Below are 22,749 nucleotides of genomic sequence, written 5' to 3'. Positions count from 1 at the left end.
GTGACCTGGGTCCATAACCCTAGTTATGACCAAGGTTATTTGCTGCAGTCTGAATGGTGTTCCCAGGTTATGTTAAAAGGAGCTCATTAAGTAACCCAAGATCTCCTTTTTACACCGCAGCCTACCTGGTACACACTTGGGAATGACCCTGGTCAAGACCAGGGTTTTGGATCGGGACACATAACCCACGCTGACCCTTTCACCCCACCACAAGACCATCTTTCTACTATACATTATAATGTGGCGAAATATTTGTTTTGATCGTTATAGTATATTCTTTGAAATTGAGAATGAACCTGTTCTATTGCAAAACTTCATTGTGTATCAGTTTCAGACAACTCTCCTTCCACAGCAACTCCCTTCTCATCTCCCTATAGCGAAAGCCATCTTAATGTATGGGCTCACTGGGCAGCTGCCCAGAGCCCACGTTTCTAGGGGCCTTCGAGCAGGGCCGGCCTGTTCCGGCGGCAATTGCCACCTGGTCCAGTGCCTCTGGAGCTTCTTGGGAGGGAGGTAGAAAATGTTACCCGGTTGCTCTGATTGTGAATTACGCAGAGTGGCCAGGCAGCATTCTCTACCTGCCTTCCAGCCTGCAGCCATACAGTGAATAGCTGCCATCATGCTGATTGGTGGATGGCTGGAGTTATCCACCAACCATAGTGCTTACAACCATTCACTGTAAAGAAGCATGTGGATAGATGCCACGGGACTGCAGGAGTTATTATTATTTTTTATTTATTCTCATAAATGGGTGGGTAGGGCCTACAATGCCGCTAAGACTGTTTTGCCTATAGCCTACACTCGGCAGCTCAGCACAACGACAAGTCATTAGAGAGACATCAACTGACCCCTTCCAATTTTTTTAAATTAATGATTGTCATGAGTCTCAATGATTCCAAACAAGTCAGTCCATTTGCTCATTGGAAAATTTTAAAACCACCACTTCATCTAAATCATTGATGTCAACTAACAACTTTTCTCAAAGGTGTTTTTAGAGTTGGGACTCCTGTGGCCCACTTGATTTCCCTCCCCAGCCATCCCCCCATGGCAGCCAAGTTACTTATTACTTTTTATTCATTATGGGTTTCAAAGTTATATCCATTTGTATTGTACTAATCTAACCCAAATAAAACATGTAGTAGCATTGCCTCACCTGAAAGGATGAAATCAACAACAGTTTCAGGGATCATGTGAGAGAATCGTTGTTATCAAGACTCTCAGACAAAAAACAAAAACAACACTCAATAACTTAATAATACAATAAAACAGATGTGGCTGCTGTAGTACCTCTTACAAAGCGTATTGAGCAGATATGACTTTCATCTTATAGTTCATAATTTGTTGTTCAAAAATCTTTTCCAGTTTAATGTGTATTGTATATTGTGGGTTAATGTTCATGCTCAAATTCAGTCAGCATATTGTTATATGTTTAATTGATTGAACGTAAAATGAATTTTATGTGTTTCAAAGAAATATATTAATTTACATATATGAAAGGAAGGGGAAGATGTAGTATCTATGAAGATAGTTTATGTGCATTAGCTAGATGAGGTAGTGTACCTTTAAGAATCTGGCTGCACAGATGAACATGTGATCAGGAAGTAGAAGGAGAGAAAAGGAGGAGAGCAGCATGTGGATTTGATATCTATCTATAAGCATGCAAGTATTATCAGTGCTTAAAGTGGTCCATATTATGCCGCCCCCCTCCTACAGAGGTGGTGGAACTCACCCCGCACCCCACGATGCCCATGTAACAAAGGTATTGGGCGCGCCGCAAAAAAATGGGCGTGGTCTCAAAAAGAAAGGGGCGTGGTCACAGAATAGTAATAATGCCCACAGTAGTAGCACCCCGTAATACACATAATGCCCACCGCAGTAGTGCTTCTTATACAATGCCCACAGTAGTAGTGCTCCTTATGCAATGTCCACTGTACTGCTAGTGCCCACAGTGGTAGTGCCCCTTATATAGAGCCCATAGTAGTGGTGCCCCTTATGCAATGCCCGCAATAGTAGTGCCCCTTATGTCCCCAGTTGTGATGCCCCTTATGAAGTGCCCTCTTTACAACAATGCCCTCATTAGAAGGGCCCCCAGTAGTAATGCCCTTAATGGTAATGCCCCTGTGTAGTATTGCCCCCAGTAGTAATGTTGCCTGTACTAACGCCCCCAGTCGTTTAGCCCCTTGTAGTTTAGCCCTAGTAGTTATGCCCCCAGTGGTAATGCCCCTGCAGATATGACCCCAGTAGTTTACCCCCCCCCCTTTAGTTTAGCCTCCCAGTGGTAATGCCCCCAGTAGTTTAGCCCCAGTAGTCTGCCTGCTTGTAGTTTAGCCACCAGCAATAATGCCCTCCTTGTAGTTTAGCCCCTGTAGTTATGCCCCCAAGTAATAATGTCCCTGTAGTTACTCCCCCAGTAGTAATGCCCCTGTAGTTATGCCCCCAGTAGTAATGCCCTCCTGTAGTTTGCCCCCCGCAGTAATGCCCTCCTGTAGTTTGCCCCCAGTAGTCAGCCCCTTTGTAGTTTGCCCCCAGAAGCTTGCCCCCTTGTAGTTTGCCCCCTTGTAGTTAGCCCCCAGTAATAATGTCCCCCATTAGATGCCCCCCCAGTAGTAATGCCCTCCTGTAGTTTGCCCCCAGTAGTAATGCCCTCCTGTAGTTTGCCCCAGTAGTTAGCCCCTTTGTAGTTTGCCCCCAGAAGCTTGCCGCCTTGTAGTTTGCCCCAGTAGCTTGCCCCCTTTTAGTTGGCCCCCAGTAATAATGTCCCCCAGTAGATGCCCCCCCCAGTAGTAATGCCCTCCTGTAGTTTGCCCCCCGTAGTAATGCCCTCCTGTAGTTTGCCCCCAGTAGTCAGCCCCTTTGTAGTTTGCCCCTAGAAGCTTGCCCCCTTGTAGTTTGCCCCCAGTAGCTTGCCCCCAGTAGTTTGCCCCCTTGTAGTTAGCTCCCAGTAATAATGTCCCCCAGTAGATGCCCCCCAGTAGTAATACCCTCCTGTAGTTTGCCCCCAGTAGTAATGCCCTCCTGTAGTTTGCCCCCAGTAGTTAGCCCCTTTGTAGTTTGCCCCAGTAGCTTGCCCCCTTTTAGTTGGCCCCCAGTAATAATGTCCCCCAGTAGATGCCCCCCCAGTAGTAATGCCCTCCTGTAGTTTGCCCCCAGTAGTAATTCCCTCCTGTAGTTTGTCCCCAGTAGTTAGCCCCTTTTTAGTTTGCCCCCAGAAGCTTGCCGCCTTGTAGTTTGCCCCCAGTAGCTTGCCCCTTGTAGTTGGCCCCCAGTAATAATGTCCCCCAGTAGATGCCCCCCCCCCCCCCCCCAGTAGTAATGCCCTCCTGTAGTTTGCCCCCAGTAGTAATTCCCTCCTGTAGTTTGTCCCCAGTAGTTAGCCCCGTTGTAGTTTGCCCCCAGAAGCTTGCCGCCTTGTAGTTTGCCCCCAGTAGCTTGCCCCCTTGTAGTTTGCCCCCAGTAGCTTGCCCCTTGTAGTTGGCCCCCAGTAATAATGTCCCCCAGTAGATGCCCCCCAGTAGTTTGCCCCCAGTAGCAATGCCCCCCAGTAGTTTGCCCCCTGTAGATGCCCCCCCCCCCCAGTAGTTTGCCACCAGTAGATGCGCCGCTAAGGAAGAAAACAATCATAATACTTACCGAGCCCCGCTCCCGCTTCCAGACCGCTGCAGTCCTCTCTCGCCGCCCGCTCCTCGGCACTATGGAAGAGACATCATGACGTCTCTCCCATAGCGCACAGTGACAGCGCCGGAAGCCGTCTCCAAGTGGAACTGACGGAACGCAGTTCCGCCCCGTTCCGGCTCACTTTAACCCCTGAGTATTACTTACCAATAAGAAATAAAATACATAATCTAGAGATGTACATCAAGATATAACAGCTGCCATGAGGGAGCAATTTACTGTCCTATCAGGGCAAGCAGATAAGCCCTTGATGTGGCTGCAGCAGAGGTTCTATGAACAGATGATAAAGTGGACTCCGCGCTCGCAGCAAATCTGAAAGTGAAGCGCTCTCATAATCACATACTCTTGATACAGAACTTACACTACAATTCGAATCAACTCCTAATAGTTCAATACATTTTAAGTATCCCTTAATAATTCCTTTGCACCCATCCAAAAGTCACCTTCAATTAATATATGTTTGAGGGGTCTCTTCCACCTATAGCCTCATCTATATTACAGCCACTAAATTTGCAATGTTCAATGCTGTAATCTCAGACAAGGAAGCCCTTGTGGCCATCAAATAGAAAATAAAACACATTAGGCGGTATGTCCGGCGGCCGTGCGGGATGGCAGACGAACTCAGAAGTTTTTTTAAAGGGGCAATCGCTTACAAGACAAAACATTGCACGGCCGCCGGACTCTGGCAGCATTACATCCCGCTGATTGTCTCCTTGTCTGGAAGGGTTCACTTCAAACTACAGTAACTTCTTAGCTCCTCATTTAATGCTTCAGTTTAATGCCCTTTTAGATAACGCTCATCTGAACCTCGTCTCAATTCAGGGACAAATCATGTTACTTCTCAAACCAAGGAGGCTTCCCAATACTTGTCCAAACTATAACCTGACCTCACTTCTTTATATAGATCTCTAAATAGCCATAAAAGTCTGGACATTGAGACAGCGTCACGCTGTGCTTTCGTTCATTCTCCCGACCCTGGTGGGACTGGTCTATGGGGTCTATTAAGGAAGCAGTGAAAAGAATGGAGAAGTGAGCCAGTGGAGAAGTTGCCCATGGCAACCAATCAGCATTGAAGTAACATTTGCAAACTATACAATTGTACGGAGTAGCTGATTGCCATTGGCAACTTGTCCATAGGCTCACTTCTCCGCTCTTTTCACTGATTCATTAATATACCTCTATGACACATATTCATTTAGAAAATTGCAGGCTATAAACATTGTATTTCATCTAGCCGTGGTGGAACCATTGTGCATCATAATGTACTCAGTAATGGCTTTGTGGTGTTATGCTGTGTACACACGGTGAGATATTTCTTTCGATTTTGACTATATAGTCAAAATCGTAAGAAAATATAGTGCATATCGCCCCATGTGTATAGTCACAGTATACTGTATAGGAAAAATAGACTGTGCAGGCAGGCCAACATTGACTATATCAGTGGGGCCAGGCAATGTCGGGCTGTGCGGCACATCGTGCCGTGTGTACACAGCCTTAGGATTATCTGTGTAGCAAGCTGTAGTTATATTAGCCATTGTCCTGTCATTGTTGATCCAGCAGTCGAAAATTACTTAAGACATAGGGTAAGCGGTTTGTTATGCAGTACATCCTCAAGAAACATTGGCTGTCCACCACTGAAATGTTGATCCATCTATTTCATTTAATGGAGTCCATGATGTGTCTGTTACTTTATTTGTGAATATGGTTAATGCATATTGCTTGCATGCATGTAAATGGCCTACTGGCGTGTTTTTGAAAAAAGTGCTCAACTGGACATGAGTAAAGTAGACTGTACAGAAAACAGGAAGTTACACTATTTAAACTTCCTGTTGTTTGAACAGGACACACTGCGCATCTTTAGTATACAGTAGTAGCCGGTTTATGTCATTAAAGAGAATACACTCTGTGCTACTATTATAGATGTCAAGTGTCCTTATTCATTTGCGCCAAATAGCCCCTCACGGTGCGCCAAGTCCCAGGCAACTCGGTTACGCTAAACACCTTTCTTGCTCAAAATGTGCGTTATTTGCATAAATAAAACGCCCAGGAGCCCAGTAAATTACGCTAAACAGTTTGTGACATTTGTACATCTGTGTGCGACTGAGTCTGAATCTGTGTGAAGAGGGCTCCGATGAGATTAGACACAGCTTTTTCTCATGCAGAGTTCCACTGTGCTTCATCTGCGACTTTGTCTCTGGTACACTGTAAGCAGATGTTCACTGTATCCGTGACGCACATACTGTAGATGCAAAATTTAAAAATGTAAAGAGAGCTATTGAAGGCTACTCTTCTCAAAGCGTCTTAGCCACGCCAGGCGCCTCGCGCAGTATGGTGTATATCTGCTAGATGTAGGAGGACACGTCTGTATTACCAAAGCAAGAAGGTGAAGATATACACTTCTCATATACAGTGAGCTCCGATTTCAGAATAAGCCCTACTTCAGATGTGGCTGGAGTGGCTTCCTTGGAAACAGCAGTGACAGCGCTGTATGGTGATGCAGCATGAGGCGTCTATTACAAGCACACACCTCCTGCTGCAGTAGTGATCCGAGCCGTGTCCTAGGACGCAGCACTGTATAACACACACCAAACGGAGCCCGTCGCCAACCCCTCCTCATCCGCAAAGCGGCATCAGACTGACAAACACTGACATTCTGATGCTGGTGTGTGTGCTACATCACAGGACCTGCTTGTGCATACCGATAATTAGTACTTTGCGCATCCCATAGCATTTGCTAAGGAATCTGAACAACCCCCAATTTGCTGACTATGGGCCTAATTCAGTAAGGATTGCAAATTCTGCTAATTAGCAGAATTTGCAATCCTTTGGATCGAATGCTGGAGACCGCCCATCGCAGGGCTAGGCCGCCCACCATGCTGACTGCCGCATCCCTCCCCCTTGATGAAGCAGAAATTGCGATCGCATCGAAATTTCTCTTACGTCCTAGAGGATGCTGGGGACTCCATAAGGACCATGGGGTATAGACGGGCTCCGCAGGAGACATGGGCACTATAACGAATCTTTAGAATGGGTGTGCACTGGCTCCTCCCTCTATGCCCCTCCTCCAGACCTCAGTTAGAACCTGTGCCCAGAGGAGACTGGGTACTTTCAGGGGAGCTCTCCTGAGCTTCTCTGTAAAAAATAAATTTGTTAGGTTTTTTATTTTCAGGGAGTCCTGCTGGCAACAGGCTCCCTGCGTCTTGGGACTGAGAAGAGAGAAGCAGACCTACTTCAGTGATAGGCTCTGCTTCTTAGGCTACTGGACACCATTAGCTCCAGAGGGATCGGAACGCAGGTCTCACCCTAGCCATTCGTCCCAGAGCCGCGCCGCCGTCCTCCTTGCAGAGCCGGAAGATAGAAGCCGGGTGAGTAACGAAGAAAGAAGACTTCACAGGCGGCAGAAGACTTCGGATCTTCACGGAGGTAACGCGCAGCGCCATTGCTCCCACACACACACACACACACGATGCAGGCACGGATGGGTGCAGGGCGCAGGGGGGGCGCCCTGGGCAGCAATAATCCTCTTGGCTGGCATGAATAATGGTATAATATGTTGTGGCATTATTATATACAATCCCCTGCCAGTTTTGTTTGTATTTTGAGCGGGACCGAAGCCCGCCGCTGAGGGGGCGGAGCTTGATCCCACAGCAATAACCAGCGCCATTTTCTCCACAGCACGCTGCTGAGAAGCTGACTCCCCAGACTCTCCCCTGCTGAACAAAGTGACAGAGGGCTTTAAAGGAGGGGGGGGGGGGGGCATATAATTTTGGCGCAGTCAATACATATATAAAAAAGCGCTATATTTCTGGGAATTGTGTTTCCAGGGTCATTGGCGCTGGGTGTTGTGCTGGCATACTCTCTTTCTGTCTCTCCAAAGGGCCTTGTTGGGGACCTGTCTCCAGATTAGAGACTTCCCTGAGTGTGTTGGGTGTCGGTACGTGTGTGTCGGCATTTCTAAAGCGGAAGGCTCTTCTAGGGAGGAGGTGGAGCAAATGAGTGTGGTGTCTCCATCGGCAACGCCGACACCTGATTGGGTGGATATGTGGAATGTTTTTAATGCAAATGTGAATTTATTACACAAACGGTTGGACAAAGCGGAGTCCAGGGAAAGTACAGGGAGCCGATCCCTGCCTTTTACTATGTCACAGGGCCCTTCTGGGTCTCAGAAGCGCCCACTATCCCAAATAGTAGACACTGATACTGACACGGATTCTGACTCCAGTGTCGATTACGATGATGCGAGGTTGCAGCCAAAATTGGCAAAAAGTATTCATTATATGATTATTGCAATAAAAGATGTGTTGCATATCACAGATGACCCTTCTGTACCTGACACGAGGGTCCACATGTTTAAAGAAAAGAAACCTGAGGTTACTTTCCCCCCTTCACATGAGCTAAATGAGTTGTTTGAAAGGGCTTGGGAAACTCCAGACAAGAAACTGCATATTCCCAAAAGGATTCTTATGGCGTATCCTTTCCCGGCTAAGGACAGGATACGGTGGGAATCCTCCCCCAGGGTGGACAAAGCGTTAACGTGCTTATCCAAAAAGGTGGCGCTGCCGTCTCAAGATACTGCATCCCTCAAGGATCCTGCTGATCGCAGGCAGGAGACTACCTTGAAGTCGATTTACACACATACTGGTACATTACTCAGACCGGCGATAGCGTCGGCTTGGGTTTGTAGCGCTGTAGCAGCGTGGACAGATACCTTGTCAGCTGAAATTGATACACTGGATAAGGATACCGTTTTATTGACCTTGGGTCATATTAAGGATGCTGTCCTATATATGAGACATGCTCAGAGAGACGTTGGCCTACTGGGTTCTAGAGCCAACGCCATGGCGATTTCTGCTAGGCGAGCCCTGTGGACCCGCCAATGGACGGGTGATGCCGACTCAAAGAGGCATATGGAGGTGTTGCCTTACAAGGGTGAGGACTAATATGGGGAAGGTCTCACGGACCTGGTTTCCACAGCTACTGCAGGTAAATCCACTTTTTTACCTTATGTTTCCTCACAGCCAAAGAAAACGCCACATTATCAGATGCAGTCCTTTCGGTCGCATAAATCCAAAAGAGTACGGGGATCTTCCTTTCTCACCAGAGCAAAAAGCTGCCAACTACAGCTAGTTCCCAGGAGCAGAAATCCTCCCCGGCTTCTACAAAACCCACCGCATGACGCTGGGGCTCCGCTGAGGGAGTCCGCCCCAGTGGGGGCACGTCTTCGACTTTTCAGCCACGTCTGGGTTCAATCACTGGTGGATCCCTGGGCAATAGACATTGTTTCCCAGGGTTACAAGCTGGAATTCAAAGAGGTGCCTCCTCGCCGGTTTTTCAAATCGGCCCTACCAGCTTCTTCCCCAGAGAGGGAGGTAGTTTTAAATGCAATTCAAAAACTGTGTCTTCAACAAGTAGTGGTCAATGTTCCCCTACTTCAACAAGGGACGGGGTACTACTCAACCCTGTTTGTGGTCCCGAAACCGGACGGTTCGGTCAGACCCATTCTGAATTTAAAATCCTTAAACCTATACTTGAAAAGGTTCAAATTCAAGATGGAGTCGCTCAGAGCGGTCATCGCCAGCCTGGAAGGGGGGGATTATATGGTGTCCCTGGACATAAACGATGCATACCTTCTTGTCCCCATATATCCTCCTCATCAGGCGTTCCTGAGATTTGCTGTACAGGATTGTCATTACCAATTTCAGACGTTGCCGTTTGGGCTTTCCACGGCCCCGAGGATATTCACCAAGGTAATGGCGGAAATGATGGTACTCCTGCGCAAACAGGGAGTCAGAATTATCACATACTTGGACGATCTCCTGATAAAAGCGAGATCGAGAGAACAGTTGCTGAACAGCGTATCACTCTCCCTGAGGGTGTTGCAGCAGCACGGCTGGATTCTCAATCTATCAAAGTCACAGTTGGTTCCAACGACCCGATTGCCTTTCTTAGGCATGATTCTGGACACGGAACAAAAGAGGGTTTTTCTCCCGTTGGAAAAGGCCCAGGAACTCCAGAACTTGATCAGGGGCCTGTTAAAGCCAAAAATGGTGTCGATCCATCAATGCACTTGAGTTCTGGGAAAGATGGTGACGTCTTACGAGGCCATTCCCTACGACAGGTTCCATGCGAGGACTTTTCAGTGGGACCTTCTGGACAAGTGGTCCGGGTCACATCTACATATTCATCAGATGATCAGCCTGTCCCCCAGGGCCAGGGTATCTCTCTTGTGGTGGCTGCAGAGTGCTCACCTTCTAGAGGGTCGCAGGTTCGGCATTCAAGACTGGGTTCTGGTGACCACGGACGCGAGCCTCCGAGGATGGGGAGCAGTCACACAGGGAAGAAACTTCCAGGGACTGTGGTCAAGCCAGGAGGCTTGTCTACACATCAACATACTGGAATTGAGGGCCATATACAACGGCCTGCGTCAAGCGGAGAATGTTCTTCGCGACCTGCCGGTTCTGATTCAGTCAGACGTCACAGCAGTGGCTCATGTAAACCGCCAAGGCGGAACAAAGAGCAGAGTGGCAATGGCAGAAACCACCAGAATTCTTCGCTGGGCGGAAAATCATGTAAGCGCTCTGACAGCAGTCTTCATTCCGGGAGTGGACAACTGGGAAGCAGACTTCCTCAGCAGACATGATCTCCATCCAGGAGAGTGGGGACTTCATCAAGAAGTCTTTACAGAGATTGCAAGTCGGTGGGGACTGCCTCAAATAGACATGATGGCGTCACACATCAACAAGAAGCTTCCGAGGTATTGTGCCAGGTCAAGGGACCCTCAGGCAGTGGCAGTGGACGCCCTGGTGACACCGTGGGTGTTTCAGTCGGTCTATGTGTTCCCTCCTCTTCCTCTCATCTCAAAAATATTGAGAATCATCAGACGAAAAGGAGTACAGACAATTCTCATTGTTCCAGATTGGCCTCGAAGGGCCTGGTATCCGGATCTGCAGGATATGCTCACAGAAGATCCGTGGCCTCTTCCTCTCAGGGAGGACCTGCTGCAACAGGGACCCTGTCTGTTCCAAGACTTACCGCGGCTGCGTTTGACGGCATGGCGGTCATTCCTATTCTGATTAAGGCTAGGAAGGAGGTGACGGCGAAACATTATCACCGTATCTGGAGGAAGTATGTGTCTTGGTGTGAGACCAAGAATGCTCCTCCGGAAGAATTCCATCTGGGCCGTTTTCTTCACTTCCTACAGACTGGGGTGAATTTGGGTCTCAAATTAGGCTCCATTAAGGTACAGATTTCGGCCCTGTCCATTTTCTTTCAGATGGAATTGGCTTCTCTTCCAGAAGTCCAGACTTTTGTGAAGGGAGTGCTGCATATCCAGTGGTTTCCTCTTTTAATATGAATCAACCTATTGTGGTGCCTGTGGCTACAAGGGATCTGGTGGATTCCGAGTCCCTTGATGTGGTCAGGGCTTTGAAAATGTATGTAGCCAGAACGGTTAGGGTTAGGAAAACAGAGGCTCTGTTTGTCCTGTATGCGGCCAACAAGGTTGGCGCTCCTGCTTCTAAGCAGACTATTGCTCGCTGGATCTGTATCACGATTCAGCAGGCTCATTCTACGGCTGGATTGCCGTTACCTAATTCGGTAAAGGCCCATTCCACTAGGAAGGTGGGCTCTTCTTGGGCGGCTGCCGAGACGGCTTTACAGCTTTGCAGAGCGGCGACTTGGTCAGGTTCAAACACTTTTGCAAAATTCTACAAGTTTGATACCCTGGCTGATGAGGACCTCATGTTTGCTCAATCGGTGCTGCAGAGTCATCCGCACTCTACCGCCCGTTTTGGACCTTTGGTATAATCCCCATGGTCCCTACGGAGTCCCCAGCATCCTCTAGGACGTAAGAGAAAATAAGATTTTAAAACTACCGGTAAATCTTTTTCTCCTAGTCCGTAGAGGATGCTGGGCGCCCATGCCAGTGCAGACTACATTCTGCAAGACTTGTATATAGTTATTGTTTGCATAAGGGTTATGTTACAGTTTTGTTCAGTCTTGGACTGATGCTGTTCTGTTTCATACTGTTGACTGGTTCGTATTTTCCATGTTATACGGTGTGGATGGTGTGTGCTGGTATGAATCTTGCCCTTGGATTAACAAATTCCTTGCCTCGTACTGTCCGTCTCCTCTGGGCACAGTTTCTCTAACTGAGGTCTGGAGGAGGGGCATAGAGGGAGGAGCCAGTGCACACCCATTCTAAAGTTTCTTTATAGTGCCCATGTCTCCTGCGGAGCCCGTGTATCCCCATGGTCCTTACGGAGTCCCCAGCATCCTCTACGGACTAGGAGAAAAAGATTTACCGGTAGGTTTAAAATCTTATTTTCTGCTTCATCGCAGAAATTAGGGATGCCTCCGGCCGCCGCCATGTTCCAAGTCGCCGCAATCACGCCCCTGCCACGCTCCCGTTCGCACCGCACTGCCCCCCGTTTGGCCGCCTCTGCGTTGCCCCCCCCGCGCCCCGCAACCGCCTCTGCCTGATTGACAGAGAGAGGCGATCGCATTTTCTGCAGCCCCCCGCAGGTGCATGTGCAGGACGGGCACTGCGCATGCGCCCGCATCTTTGTCTCAGTTTTTGCAGATGGATCGCACGCTGCAATCCAACCTAAATCAGTCCCTACAGGCATGAAAATTTGATTACAAAATGGAAAATAATTATTTTATTTTACATTTAATCCTATTAAATTCTAATTTTCTTCTCTTGTTCATTCGTTTGCAGCAAAATAAATCACTGTGATTAGTTTTAGAAAACAAAGAACTACTTATTAAAGTTATAAAGTGTGCCGTTGATGGCTGAAATGCCACCGTTAGAGCTTTTACTGATTAAGTCTTAGCACTTAGCGGAGGAAATAAAACCAAAATCAATGAATGACTTACAGATTTTGTGCTTCCTTCTAAGATCTCTTCCTCCAGGGGCTCCAACTTCAGGTCCTGTTACAAGAACAAAACAAAGAAAGCTACAGTGTAATACAGGTAGCATTTAAAAAAAGAAATAAAAATTGGGTACATTGCAAATCTATATAAGATGGACCATTATCTGGACAATACATTTGTACCACAGGCTATTTCATAGTTAAATTACTAAACTTATAGGAGTACTGCAGTCTCCTAACCAGGTTTTACTGCTACCACCTTGTCTGTCTAGAGGTTTTTAAAATAAGTGGGTCATTGCAGTATATAAGGCCATAATTAGTGTCCGAGTAGAGCCGCTGCCAGGTCTCAAGCCTGAGAGGTTGGTAAAGTCACAGCCTCGTAGCACCTGTATTTGACTTGCATGGTGCCTGCTGGGACGGCACTGTGCAGATTTGCAGGAGAGCTGCCACACGTGTCCATTGGGTGTGTCAGGAACTCAGCTTCCTGGTTCCAGTAGCATCACATGTGTGGGGAGTGGGGTGCTATATCTCTCTGCTAAGGCTATGGCATAATATGCTACCTTGCAAGATTTACTTTATTGTGAAAAAATGAGATTTATGGTAAGAACTTACCGTTGTTAAATCTCTTTCTGCGAGGTACACTGGGCTCCACAGGAAATGACACTGGGGTATAGAGTAGGATTTTGATCTGAGGCACCAACAGGCTAAAAGCTTTGACTGTTCCCAGAATGCATAGCGCCGCCTCCTCTATAACCCAGCCTCCGTGCACAGGAGCTTAGTTTTTGTTAACCAGTCCAATGCAGTAGCAGGCAAAAGAGACGACAACTGTTAGTAGCCACATACACCACATTCTCGCGACAGGAGAAGGTGTCAGCAACTAATGCCATACCAACTCAAAGAAGCTAAGTGCGTCAGGGTGGGCGCCCTGTGGAGCCCAGTGTACCTCGCAGAAAGAGATTTAACAACGGTAAGTTCTTACCATAAATCTCGTTTTCTGCTGTGGGGTACACTGGGCTCCACAGGGAATGACATTGGGGATGTCCTAAAGCAGTTCCTTATGGGAGGGGACGCACTGTAGCGGGCACAAGAACCCGGCGTCCAAAGGAAGCATCCTGGGAGGTGGAAGTATTGAAGGCATAGAACCTTATGAACGTGTTCACAGAGGACCACGTAGCCGCCTTGCACAATTGTTCAAGGGTCGCACCACGGCGTGCTGCCCAAGAAGGTCCAACCGACTGAGTAGAATGGGCCTTTATGGTAGCAGGAGCTGGAAGGTCAGCCTGTACATAAGCATGTGCAATCACCATTCTAATCCATCTGGCCAGGGTCTGCTTGTGAGCAGGCCAGCCACGTTTGTGACAACCAAACAGAACAAAGAGAGAATCCGACTTCCTGATGGAGGCAGTTCTCTTCACGTAGATACGGAGAGCCCGTACCACATCCAAAGACCGCTCTTTGGAAGACAATTCAGGAGAGGCAAAGGCCAGAACCACAATCTCCTGATTAAGGTGGAAAGAAGACACCACCTTAGGTAAATACCCGGGACGTGTTCTAAGAACCGCCCGATCACAGTGAAAAATCAGATATGGTGACCTACAAGACAAGGCACCCAAATCCGACACCCATCTAGCAGAGGAAATAGCCAGCAGAAACAATACCTTAAGAGAAAGCCACTTAAGGTCTGCAGATTCAAGAGGCTCAAACGGAGACCCTTGCAACGCCTCCAAAACCACCGACAAGTCCCAAGGGGCCACAGGCGGGACATAGGGTGGTTGAATCCGCAACACACCCTGAGTGAACATATGCACATCAGGTAAAGACGCAATTTTTCTCTGGAACCAAACCGACAAGGCAGAAATATGAACCTTGATGGAGGCCAAACGAAGGCCCAAGTTCAGGCCCTGTTGTAGAAAGGCCAAAAGTTTGGCCGTACTAAACTTGTAAGCGTCATGATTGTTAGATGCGCACCAAGCAAAGTAAGAATTCCAGACCCTATGGTAAATCCGAGCAGAAGCCGGCTTCCGGACCTTCAACATGGTTTGAATGACCGCCTCAGAAAATCCTTTCGCCCTCAAGACGGAAGCTTCAAGAGCCACGCCGTCAAAGCCAACCGGGTTAAATCCTGATATACACAGGGACCCTGAACGAGAAGATTTTGGCACTGTGGAAGTAGAAGGGGACGCTCTATCGAGAGACCCTGAAGGTCTGAAAACCAATGCCGTCTGGGCCAAGCGGGAGCGATCAGAAGTAGGAGTCCTCCTACTTGCTTGTACTTCCTTATTACTCTGGGCAGGAGTGACACCGGAGGGATCACGTATGGCAGCTGAAAGTTCCATGGAATTGCCAGTGTGTCCACGAACGCTGCTTGAGGATCCCTTGTCAAATAGGTTGAACCCGATGGACAATTGTCTTTTTTCAACCTTAGATACTATGATACTATGATACTATTATTGTCCTTGCTCCGAAGACCGGAACCTTGTGATTGTGTCGAGACGCCATCAGGTCCACATCTGGAAGGCCCCACCTGTCCACAAGGAGTTGAAACGCTTCTGGATGGAGGCTGCACTCTCCGGCGTGTACGTCCTGATGACTGAGAAAGTCCGCTTCCCAGTTTAGGACCCCCGGAATGAATACTGCTGATATGGCTGGCAGATGGCGTCCCGCCCACTGAAGAATCCGTGATACTTCCCTCATTGCCATGCGGCTTCGAGTGCCGCCTTGATGATTGATGTATGCCACCATGGTGGCATTGTACGACTGTACTTGAACAGGTCTGTTCTGTATTAAATGCTGGGCCAAGTTCAACGAGTTGAACACCGCCCACAATTCCAGAATGTTTATCGGGAGGAGAGACTCCTCCTTGGTCCACTGACCTTGAAGGGAGTGTTGCTCCAAGACCGCGCCCCAACCTCTCAGACTGGCATCCGTCGTCAGAAGGACCCAGTTGGAGATCCAGAAGGGACGACCCCTGCTCAATCGTTGGTCCTGAAGCCACCAGCTCAGTGACAGACGGACCTCCGGAGGCAAGGAGATCATTTGAGACCTGATCCGGTGAGGCAGGCCATCCCACTTGGCAAGAATCAGCTTCTGCAGAGGGCAGGAATGGAATTGAGCGTACTCCACCATGTCGAAAGCAGACACCATGAGACCTAGCACTTGCATTGCCGAATGTATCGACACTTGCGGACGAAATAGGAAGCATCGAATCCTGTCCTGAAGCTTCAGGACTTTCTCCTGAGACAAGAACAACCGCTGGTTGTAAGTGTCCAACAACGCCCCCAGGTGCACCATGCTTTGAGCAGGGACCAGGGAAGATTTCTTCCAGATGGCGTAGGAGAATTTATGGGGAATTTGCCAGGATCAACAAGTCGTCCAGGTACAGTAGGATCCTGACCCCTTGATGGTGGAGTTCAGCCGTCATTACCGCTATGACCTTGGTGAAGACTCGCAGAGCCGTGGTCAAACCAAAAGGTATCGCCCAAAATTGGTAATGGAGGTTGCCAACCGCAAACCTCAGGTATTGCTGATGCGACACTGCAATAGGAATATGCAAATAGGCATCCTGTATGTCCAGGGAGACCATATAATCCCTAGGTTCCAAGGCCAGAACAATAGAGCGAAGAGTTTCCATACGAAACTTGTAGACCCTCACAAATTTGTTCGAGGACTTGAGGTTGAGAATGGGCCGGGAGGACCCATTCGGTTTCGGGACTAGGAACAGCAGTGAATAGTACCCCTTGCCTCTCTGAGCCAGAGGCACCTGTACTACCACTCCTGTGTCCAGGACGGACTGTACCACCGAATGAAGAGTTTTTGCCTTCACCTGATCCGAAGGGATGTCTGTCAGGCAAAATCGATGAGGGGGGCAATTTTTGAAGGATACGGCGTAACCTCGAGTGACGACTTCCCGCCCCAGGCATCGGAAGTGGTCTTCAACCATTCCTGGGTATACTCTAGAAGTCGGCCCCCCACCCTGGGATCCCCCAGAGGGAGGCCCGCCCCATCATGCAGCAGGCTTGTCAGTCTTGGAAGCAGGCAGCCCAGGCCCGTTTGGGTTTGAGCTTATTGAGTTTGGAAGTGTGAGCCTGTTTCGGGTACGCCTGACCCTTTACTTTCCCTGAAGGACGAAAGGAGCGAAAGGAAGTACTCTTAGCCTTCGGTACCGAAGGAGCAGTACTAGGTAGACAAGCTGTTTTAGCAGAAGCTAAGTCAGCCACTATCCTGTTGAAGTCTTCTCCAAAAAGGATGTCTCCCTTAAAAGTGAGTACCTCCAGGATTTTCTTAGAGTCCAGATCCACGGACCAGGACCGCAACAATAGAATCCGGCGAGCCAGTATGGACGTAGTAGAAGCCTTGGTCGCCAGAATACCGGCATCAGAAGCCGCCTCTTTAATGTAACGAGAAGCTGTGACAATATACGTTAAGCATTGTCTAGCATGATCAGAAGAGTTGTAAGACATCTCAGCTTCCAACTCCTGAGCCCACGCTTCAATCGACTCTGCAGCCCATGTCGCTGCAATGGTGGGCCGATGGGCAGCACCCGCTAGGGTGTAAATCGCCTTTAAACAACCCTCCACACGCTTATCCGTAGGTTCTTCTCAGGGCTGTTGGAGCAGCTGCCCTGTTGTATGCCTGCACTGCATGGCACCACCTACAAAACTGAGCTCCTGTGCACGGAGGCGGGATTATAGAGGAGGCAGCGCTATGCATTCTGGGAACAGTCAAAGCTTTTAGCCTGTTGGTGCCTCGGATCAAGATCCTACTCTACACCCCAATGTAGTTCCCTGTGGACCCCAGTGTACCCCGCAGCAGAAATAGGAAAACACGTGGATCGGCGGAATAGACGCTAATCCACGTGCTTCTGTCGGAAATGGGGCCAAATCCGACAGGTTTTGGCCCCCTTTCCAACAAACTCAATCCGACTTGAAAACAAGTTGGATTGAGGTGAGGAGGGGAGCGGTGCTGCAGGTGGCTGGGGAGCTGAGTTCGACGGCCAGCAGGGGAAGCTGGCAGCAGGGGACATGTCTGCGGTGGCGGGGGGTGGCGCTGCAGGGAGAGAGGTGCCTGGCCGTCCCCACAGCACCTCTCTTCCTGCAGCGCCTCCCCCTGCCGCTCCACACATGTCCCCCACAGCCAGCCCCTCCCCGCTCACGGCCACCGATCTCTGGTTCCCTGGCCGCTGCTGTCAGCGCATCTGCAGCCGCTATCAGCAGCGGCCTGACAGGACCCTGTGTACGGCCAGATCCGACAGTCGGATTTGGCCGTCCATTGAATAGGGGTTGTCGGATCCATTCCGACAACTGCATAATTTCCAATCAGGGGCAAGTTGCATCTGCTACAGGGCCAGATTAAGGCAGGTGGTGGCCCAGGGCAGTTATAGGGCACCCCACTATTGCTGGCAAAGGGGTGTATTCAATAACTGTCGGAAGCTGCCGTCTTGTCGGAAAGACGGCAGTTTCCAACAGATTTTGGTCGGAAGGGATTCTAACCTATTAAAAAAATTCATTTTTTTCCCAACAAGTCGGGAATTCAGAACACACGTGGATTGGCGGAATAACCGCCGATCTGCGTGCTTCTGTCGGAAATGGGGCCAAAACCGACAGGTTTTGGCTCCCTTTCCGACAAACTCAATCCGATTTGAAAACAAGTTGGATTGAGGTGAGGAGACAGGGAGCGGTGCGGTGGGCTACTGGGATGAGCGGTACCTTGCCTGGCCGTCCCCCGGCCAGGCACCTCTCTCCCTGCAGCGCCTCCCCAACCCGCCGCAGACATCACTCTCCGCAGACGCTGGCAGCTCCCCACGCCGCCGTCCAGCTCCCGCCGCTGTCCAGCTACCCCCGCCACCGCTGTCAGCACACTCGACAGCAGCGGCAGAACAACACCCTGGGTACGGCCAAATCCGACCGTCGGATTTGGCTCAAATCCGACAGTTGGATTTGGCCGAGCATTGAATAGCCCTAGTCGGATCCATTCTGACAAATGCATGTCAGAATGGATCCGACAGTTATTGAATACACCCCAAGGCCTCCCTCCCAACAAAAAAAACACACACACACACACACACACACACACACACACACACACACACACACACACACACACACACACACACACACCATGTCGGAGCAAACAGACACTGCCTCGCAGGATTTCCCTGCACAAACCAGCGGGACTGCCTGTGCACAGAGGAGTTCCTACTGCTGAGCCTCCATATGTAGACTCCTCCAATTCAACAACGCATTGTGTGGGGGCCCTGGGACTGCCGCCCCTGTCACCCCTCCCTTAATCTACCTGTCACCCCTCCCTTAATCTAGTCCTTCACTGCTAATTGAATGAGCTGCCAAAGCAATGGTGAAAGTAAAGATTTGGGGGCTACTCACATGCTGGGGGCCGCCCAGCACAGGTCAAGGCCGCCCAGCATGTGTGGAGCCGCCCCGCTATGCAATCGCAAATCAGTTGTGATCGCATCGAATTGCCTGGATGCGTAGGCAGGGCTCTCGCCACCATGTTTCCTATTTCAGGAAACACAGGTGAATTCATTGGCCAGCCCCAATCTCCTGCCCCCTAATGCCAGGCCGCCATTCCAGGACGCCTGTCGCCTGTCAATAACCATACGATTGTATCCATCTGGGCATGGTGAAAGGTCACGCATGAGCACTATGGTCAGTGCACGTGCGCATTCCCTATGGACACGGTCACTGCATGTGAACGCAGCGGCTGTGTCCATCTCTGAATAAGGCCCTATACTCACTGATTTTAAAATAGTAACCCACTTGGGTTTTAACAATAATTAGAATAAAAGCAAATGCATTTACCAATAAAACCCATTCTATTCTATGAGTCATACCCATTATGGTATATTTATCAAAGCTTGCCGGGAGATAAAGAGGAGAGAGATAAAGTACTTACCAATCAGCTCATAACTGCCATGTTACAGGCTGTGTTTGAAAAATGACGGTTCTGAGCTGATTGGCTGGTACTTTATCTCTCTCCAAGCCTTACTAAATCTCCCGCTAAGTTCACAGTTGCATATATTTCTTATGTGGCATAATTGCTGCATGGGTTTTTTATGCCTTATTTTCATTGAAAATATGACGCCGCATTTGCAATAGGCCACTGAACTCGCCCTCTTTGGCAGCCTGACTTGTCCTGGACACGTGGATCTTTGCACGTAACCCTATGGGTCTGCAAGCAGAAATCCATGAGTCTGGCTGTACCATAAGTGTGACATAGAGCAACATAGGGGTAAATTTACTAAGGTGGGAGTTTTTTTAGAACTATTATCTTCTAGAAGCAGCTTGATAAATGTTAAGTAGAATCTGATTGGTTGCTATGGGCAACATCACCAGTACTAAAAAACTCCCACCTTAGTAAATTTACCCCATAGTCTTCTGTGTCTCCTGGTTGTTTTTCTGATGTTATTATTAAAATTGACAATAATTTCTTTCAGAAAATGTGTCTGCCTTTTGTTAAAGCTACAAAACAGTATTTCATATAAGCATGCACTCAGTCATTGTGTTATTGTTTCTATAGCAGAACCTCTCGGAGGCCAAACAATGCACGCTGTATTTCCATTATACTTAAGGATAAACATAGGCGAATATAACACAACATACAGAACAACGCATTGTACTGTAGCTAAACAAATGTACTGCGTGTCAGAGCCTCACAATCTAAATAGATTACAGCCTTTAAACACAAGACTCCATCATTTTACAAGCAGTTCTTAGTAACAGTAGGGGAGCCTGAATTGTTTTGTTGCTTTTTAACTAAAAGATACATTTGGGAGAATAATAAAACACCAGTGTTATAATCACAATACCTTCTTCTCCAGTCTGTCAATCAGTTTCTGAAGTCTGTTTATCTGGGTCATCCACTGGTTGTCTTCCTCTAACAAGCCTACGGGAAGAAGAAATCAATATAACGTTGGAAAATGTGTTTTTGTATTTTTATTTTTAATTCTTGAAAAGGCAGAAATGCCTAGGCCTGTTTTCTGCACACTTGCGGCTAATGACAGACATACAGTGCAGCACTGTGCAGTAACCCATTACACATGGCAGGTGATTGCCACATGTTATTGTCCTGTGCATGTTGCATGGAGGATTTTTCCTAAAATTTCTATTCCTGAATCCATGCAACGATAGTAAATAACAAGAAGAAAACATCACTTTGCTGTATTATTTTTTCAGGGCCGTAACTAGATATGTGCGGAGGGGTAGCAGTTGATTTACCGACGGACACAATACCGACGGTCATAATCCCCACAGCCACTGACCAACACAGTCAAAATACTGACATTCATTATGCTGACATGTTCAAAATGCCGACCTAGTCAGAATACCAACATTTGAAATGCCGACATGTGTTTTTAAGGATTTTATTGCCCCAAAACAGACTTGTTCATACTTTACCATCCCAGTACACCTGGAGGGGGAATATAATAGTGTGCCAAGCGCAGCAAGGTACTCCGCCCGCGCTCGCCATGTGAGGGAACGCGGTACATTTAGATGTCCACCTATGTCAACACTAACAAAAAAAAACAGAAAAACTCATGTCAGTCAGTATTTTGACATGTCGGCATTTCAGATGTCAGTGTTCCGACGATGTTGGCATTTTGATCATGTTGGCATAATGAATGTCGGTATTTTGACTGTAGGCCAACAGCTGTCGGGATTATGACCATCAGTATTGTGTCCGTCGGTAAATCATACTGAACCCGTGTGGAGGTGGCACCGCACATAGCGCTGCAGGGTAGGGGGCGCTGTTGGTGGCACTTATCAATTATCTGTTTTACTTACTTTCACTTGCAATGGAAAACCATTGATGTTTGAAAACTCCATCATTTTTTACAGGTAAAGGCAGTGGTTTCCAAACTTTTTTGAATCATGGCGCCCTAGAATATCAGATTTTTTTTCACGGCACCCCTAGGCCAAAAATTTATTATTGAGAAATTTAGAAAGAAATATTACATTAAGTAGATCGCATTTATATGTCATCCTTAGGGTCAGTTGTGTGGTGAGGGACAAGATTTGCTTCTGTTTGGCCACATATTTTATGACTGGCAGCCACCAGCACTGGTTTTGCCTATTATATTGACCATGAATAATTTGAATTGGTCCTGGACCACCAACCCAGGGCACCCCTGCAAGTGTCCCGAGGCACCCCAGGGAGCCACGGCACAAAGTTTGGGAACCTCTGGGTTAAGGGTTACATAAATTTGATATTTAGAAACTAATGGTATATTTAGTTTCCAGTTAGAATTTTGACAGAATTTTCCTCTGCCAGTTCACATCTTCAGCGGGATGTAATGCCGCCCAAGTACGGCGGCCGAGCGGGATGCCGGCCGAACTCGGTTGTTTTTTTAAAGGGGCAAAACTATGCCTTGTAAGTGATTGCTCCTTTAAAAAAATGTCAGAGTTCGGCCGACATCCCGCACGGCCACCGTACTTGGGCGGCATTACATCCCACCGCTGGTCTGTGTCCAAATCCTGTGACATACATCTAATGGTGCCCATACACTTGTGCGATGCGCCGCAACGCCCAATGAAATCGCACCTGAACTTCCAATATGATTACCATGCGATCATACGATAGATGGCATGGTAATCACGTGATGGGCACGTCACCGCCTAATGGGAGCGGCCTCTGGGTGCCCATCGCACATCGCAGTGCGATATATTATGTGTTTGTAAAAACACATGCAAACGCACTGCGATGCGATGCGATAAATATTAAGTGCAGCACTTAATATTTTGCAACGCGACATCTGACCGGCGTGCCCGCGCCTCGCTTCGCATGGTACCTAAAATGTGCATACAATCCTTCGATTAATCTCACAGATGCGGTCGAAATCGAAGGATTGTATGCGATATCGCACAAGTGTATGGGCTACATAAGTGACATTTCTAGAATACATATATTCTCACAGAAATGACTACAAAGACTTTCATACACGCACTCATTATTTCCCGCATTGTTTTTGCATTCCATTCTCACCGGTCTTCTGATAGCAAATGTTCCACCACTACAACAAACTACAGATGTGTCCTCATAAAAGGTGACTTCAGTCACGTCAAACAGCGCCTCTCGGTGCTCCAACTCCTGCGCAACTCCACACTCACTCAAAATAAGATTCAGAATTTAAAGTAAAAAGACACCTCTCGGAGCAGCTCACTGGCATTGGGCATCCCACGCCATGTGGTGT

At 48.3% G+C, this 22,749-nt stretch overlaps 1 protein-coding gene across 4 annotated transcripts in view; it reads right to left on the bottom strand.

The window, feature by feature from the left end:
* NECAB1 (N-terminal EF-hand calcium binding protein 1) overlaps positions 1–22,749 on the bottom strand; it is a 771,241-nt gene that overhangs the window by 83,740 nt on the left and 664,752 nt on the right. For all 4 annotated transcript variants that reach the window (XR_010177908.1, XM_063924081.1, XM_063924080.1 and 1 more), the window contains 2 exons: positions 20,368–20,444; positions 12,550–12,603 (listed from right to left, as the gene is read on the bottom strand). Coding sequence is in view for 3 of the 4 variants with exons in the window: in XM_063924081.1 (XP_063780151.1) it covers positions 12,550–12,603; positions 20,368–20,444 (131 nt within the window). In the remaining variant the exon portion in view is untranslated. The remainder of the gene's footprint in view (positions 1–12,549; positions 12,604–20,367; positions 20,445–22,749) is intronic.

The sequence above is a fragment of the Pseudophryne corroboree genome, chromosome 5, assembly GCF_028390025.1.
Source record: "Pseudophryne corroboree isolate aPseCor3 chromosome 5, aPseCor3.hap2, whole genome shotgun sequence".
Classification (NCBI taxonomy): Eukaryota; Metazoa; Chordata; class Amphibia; order Anura; family Myobatrachidae; genus Pseudophryne; species Pseudophryne corroboree.
The sequence above is the reverse complement of the archived record's forward strand: the minus strand, read 5'-3'. Positions and strand labels throughout refer to the sequence as shown.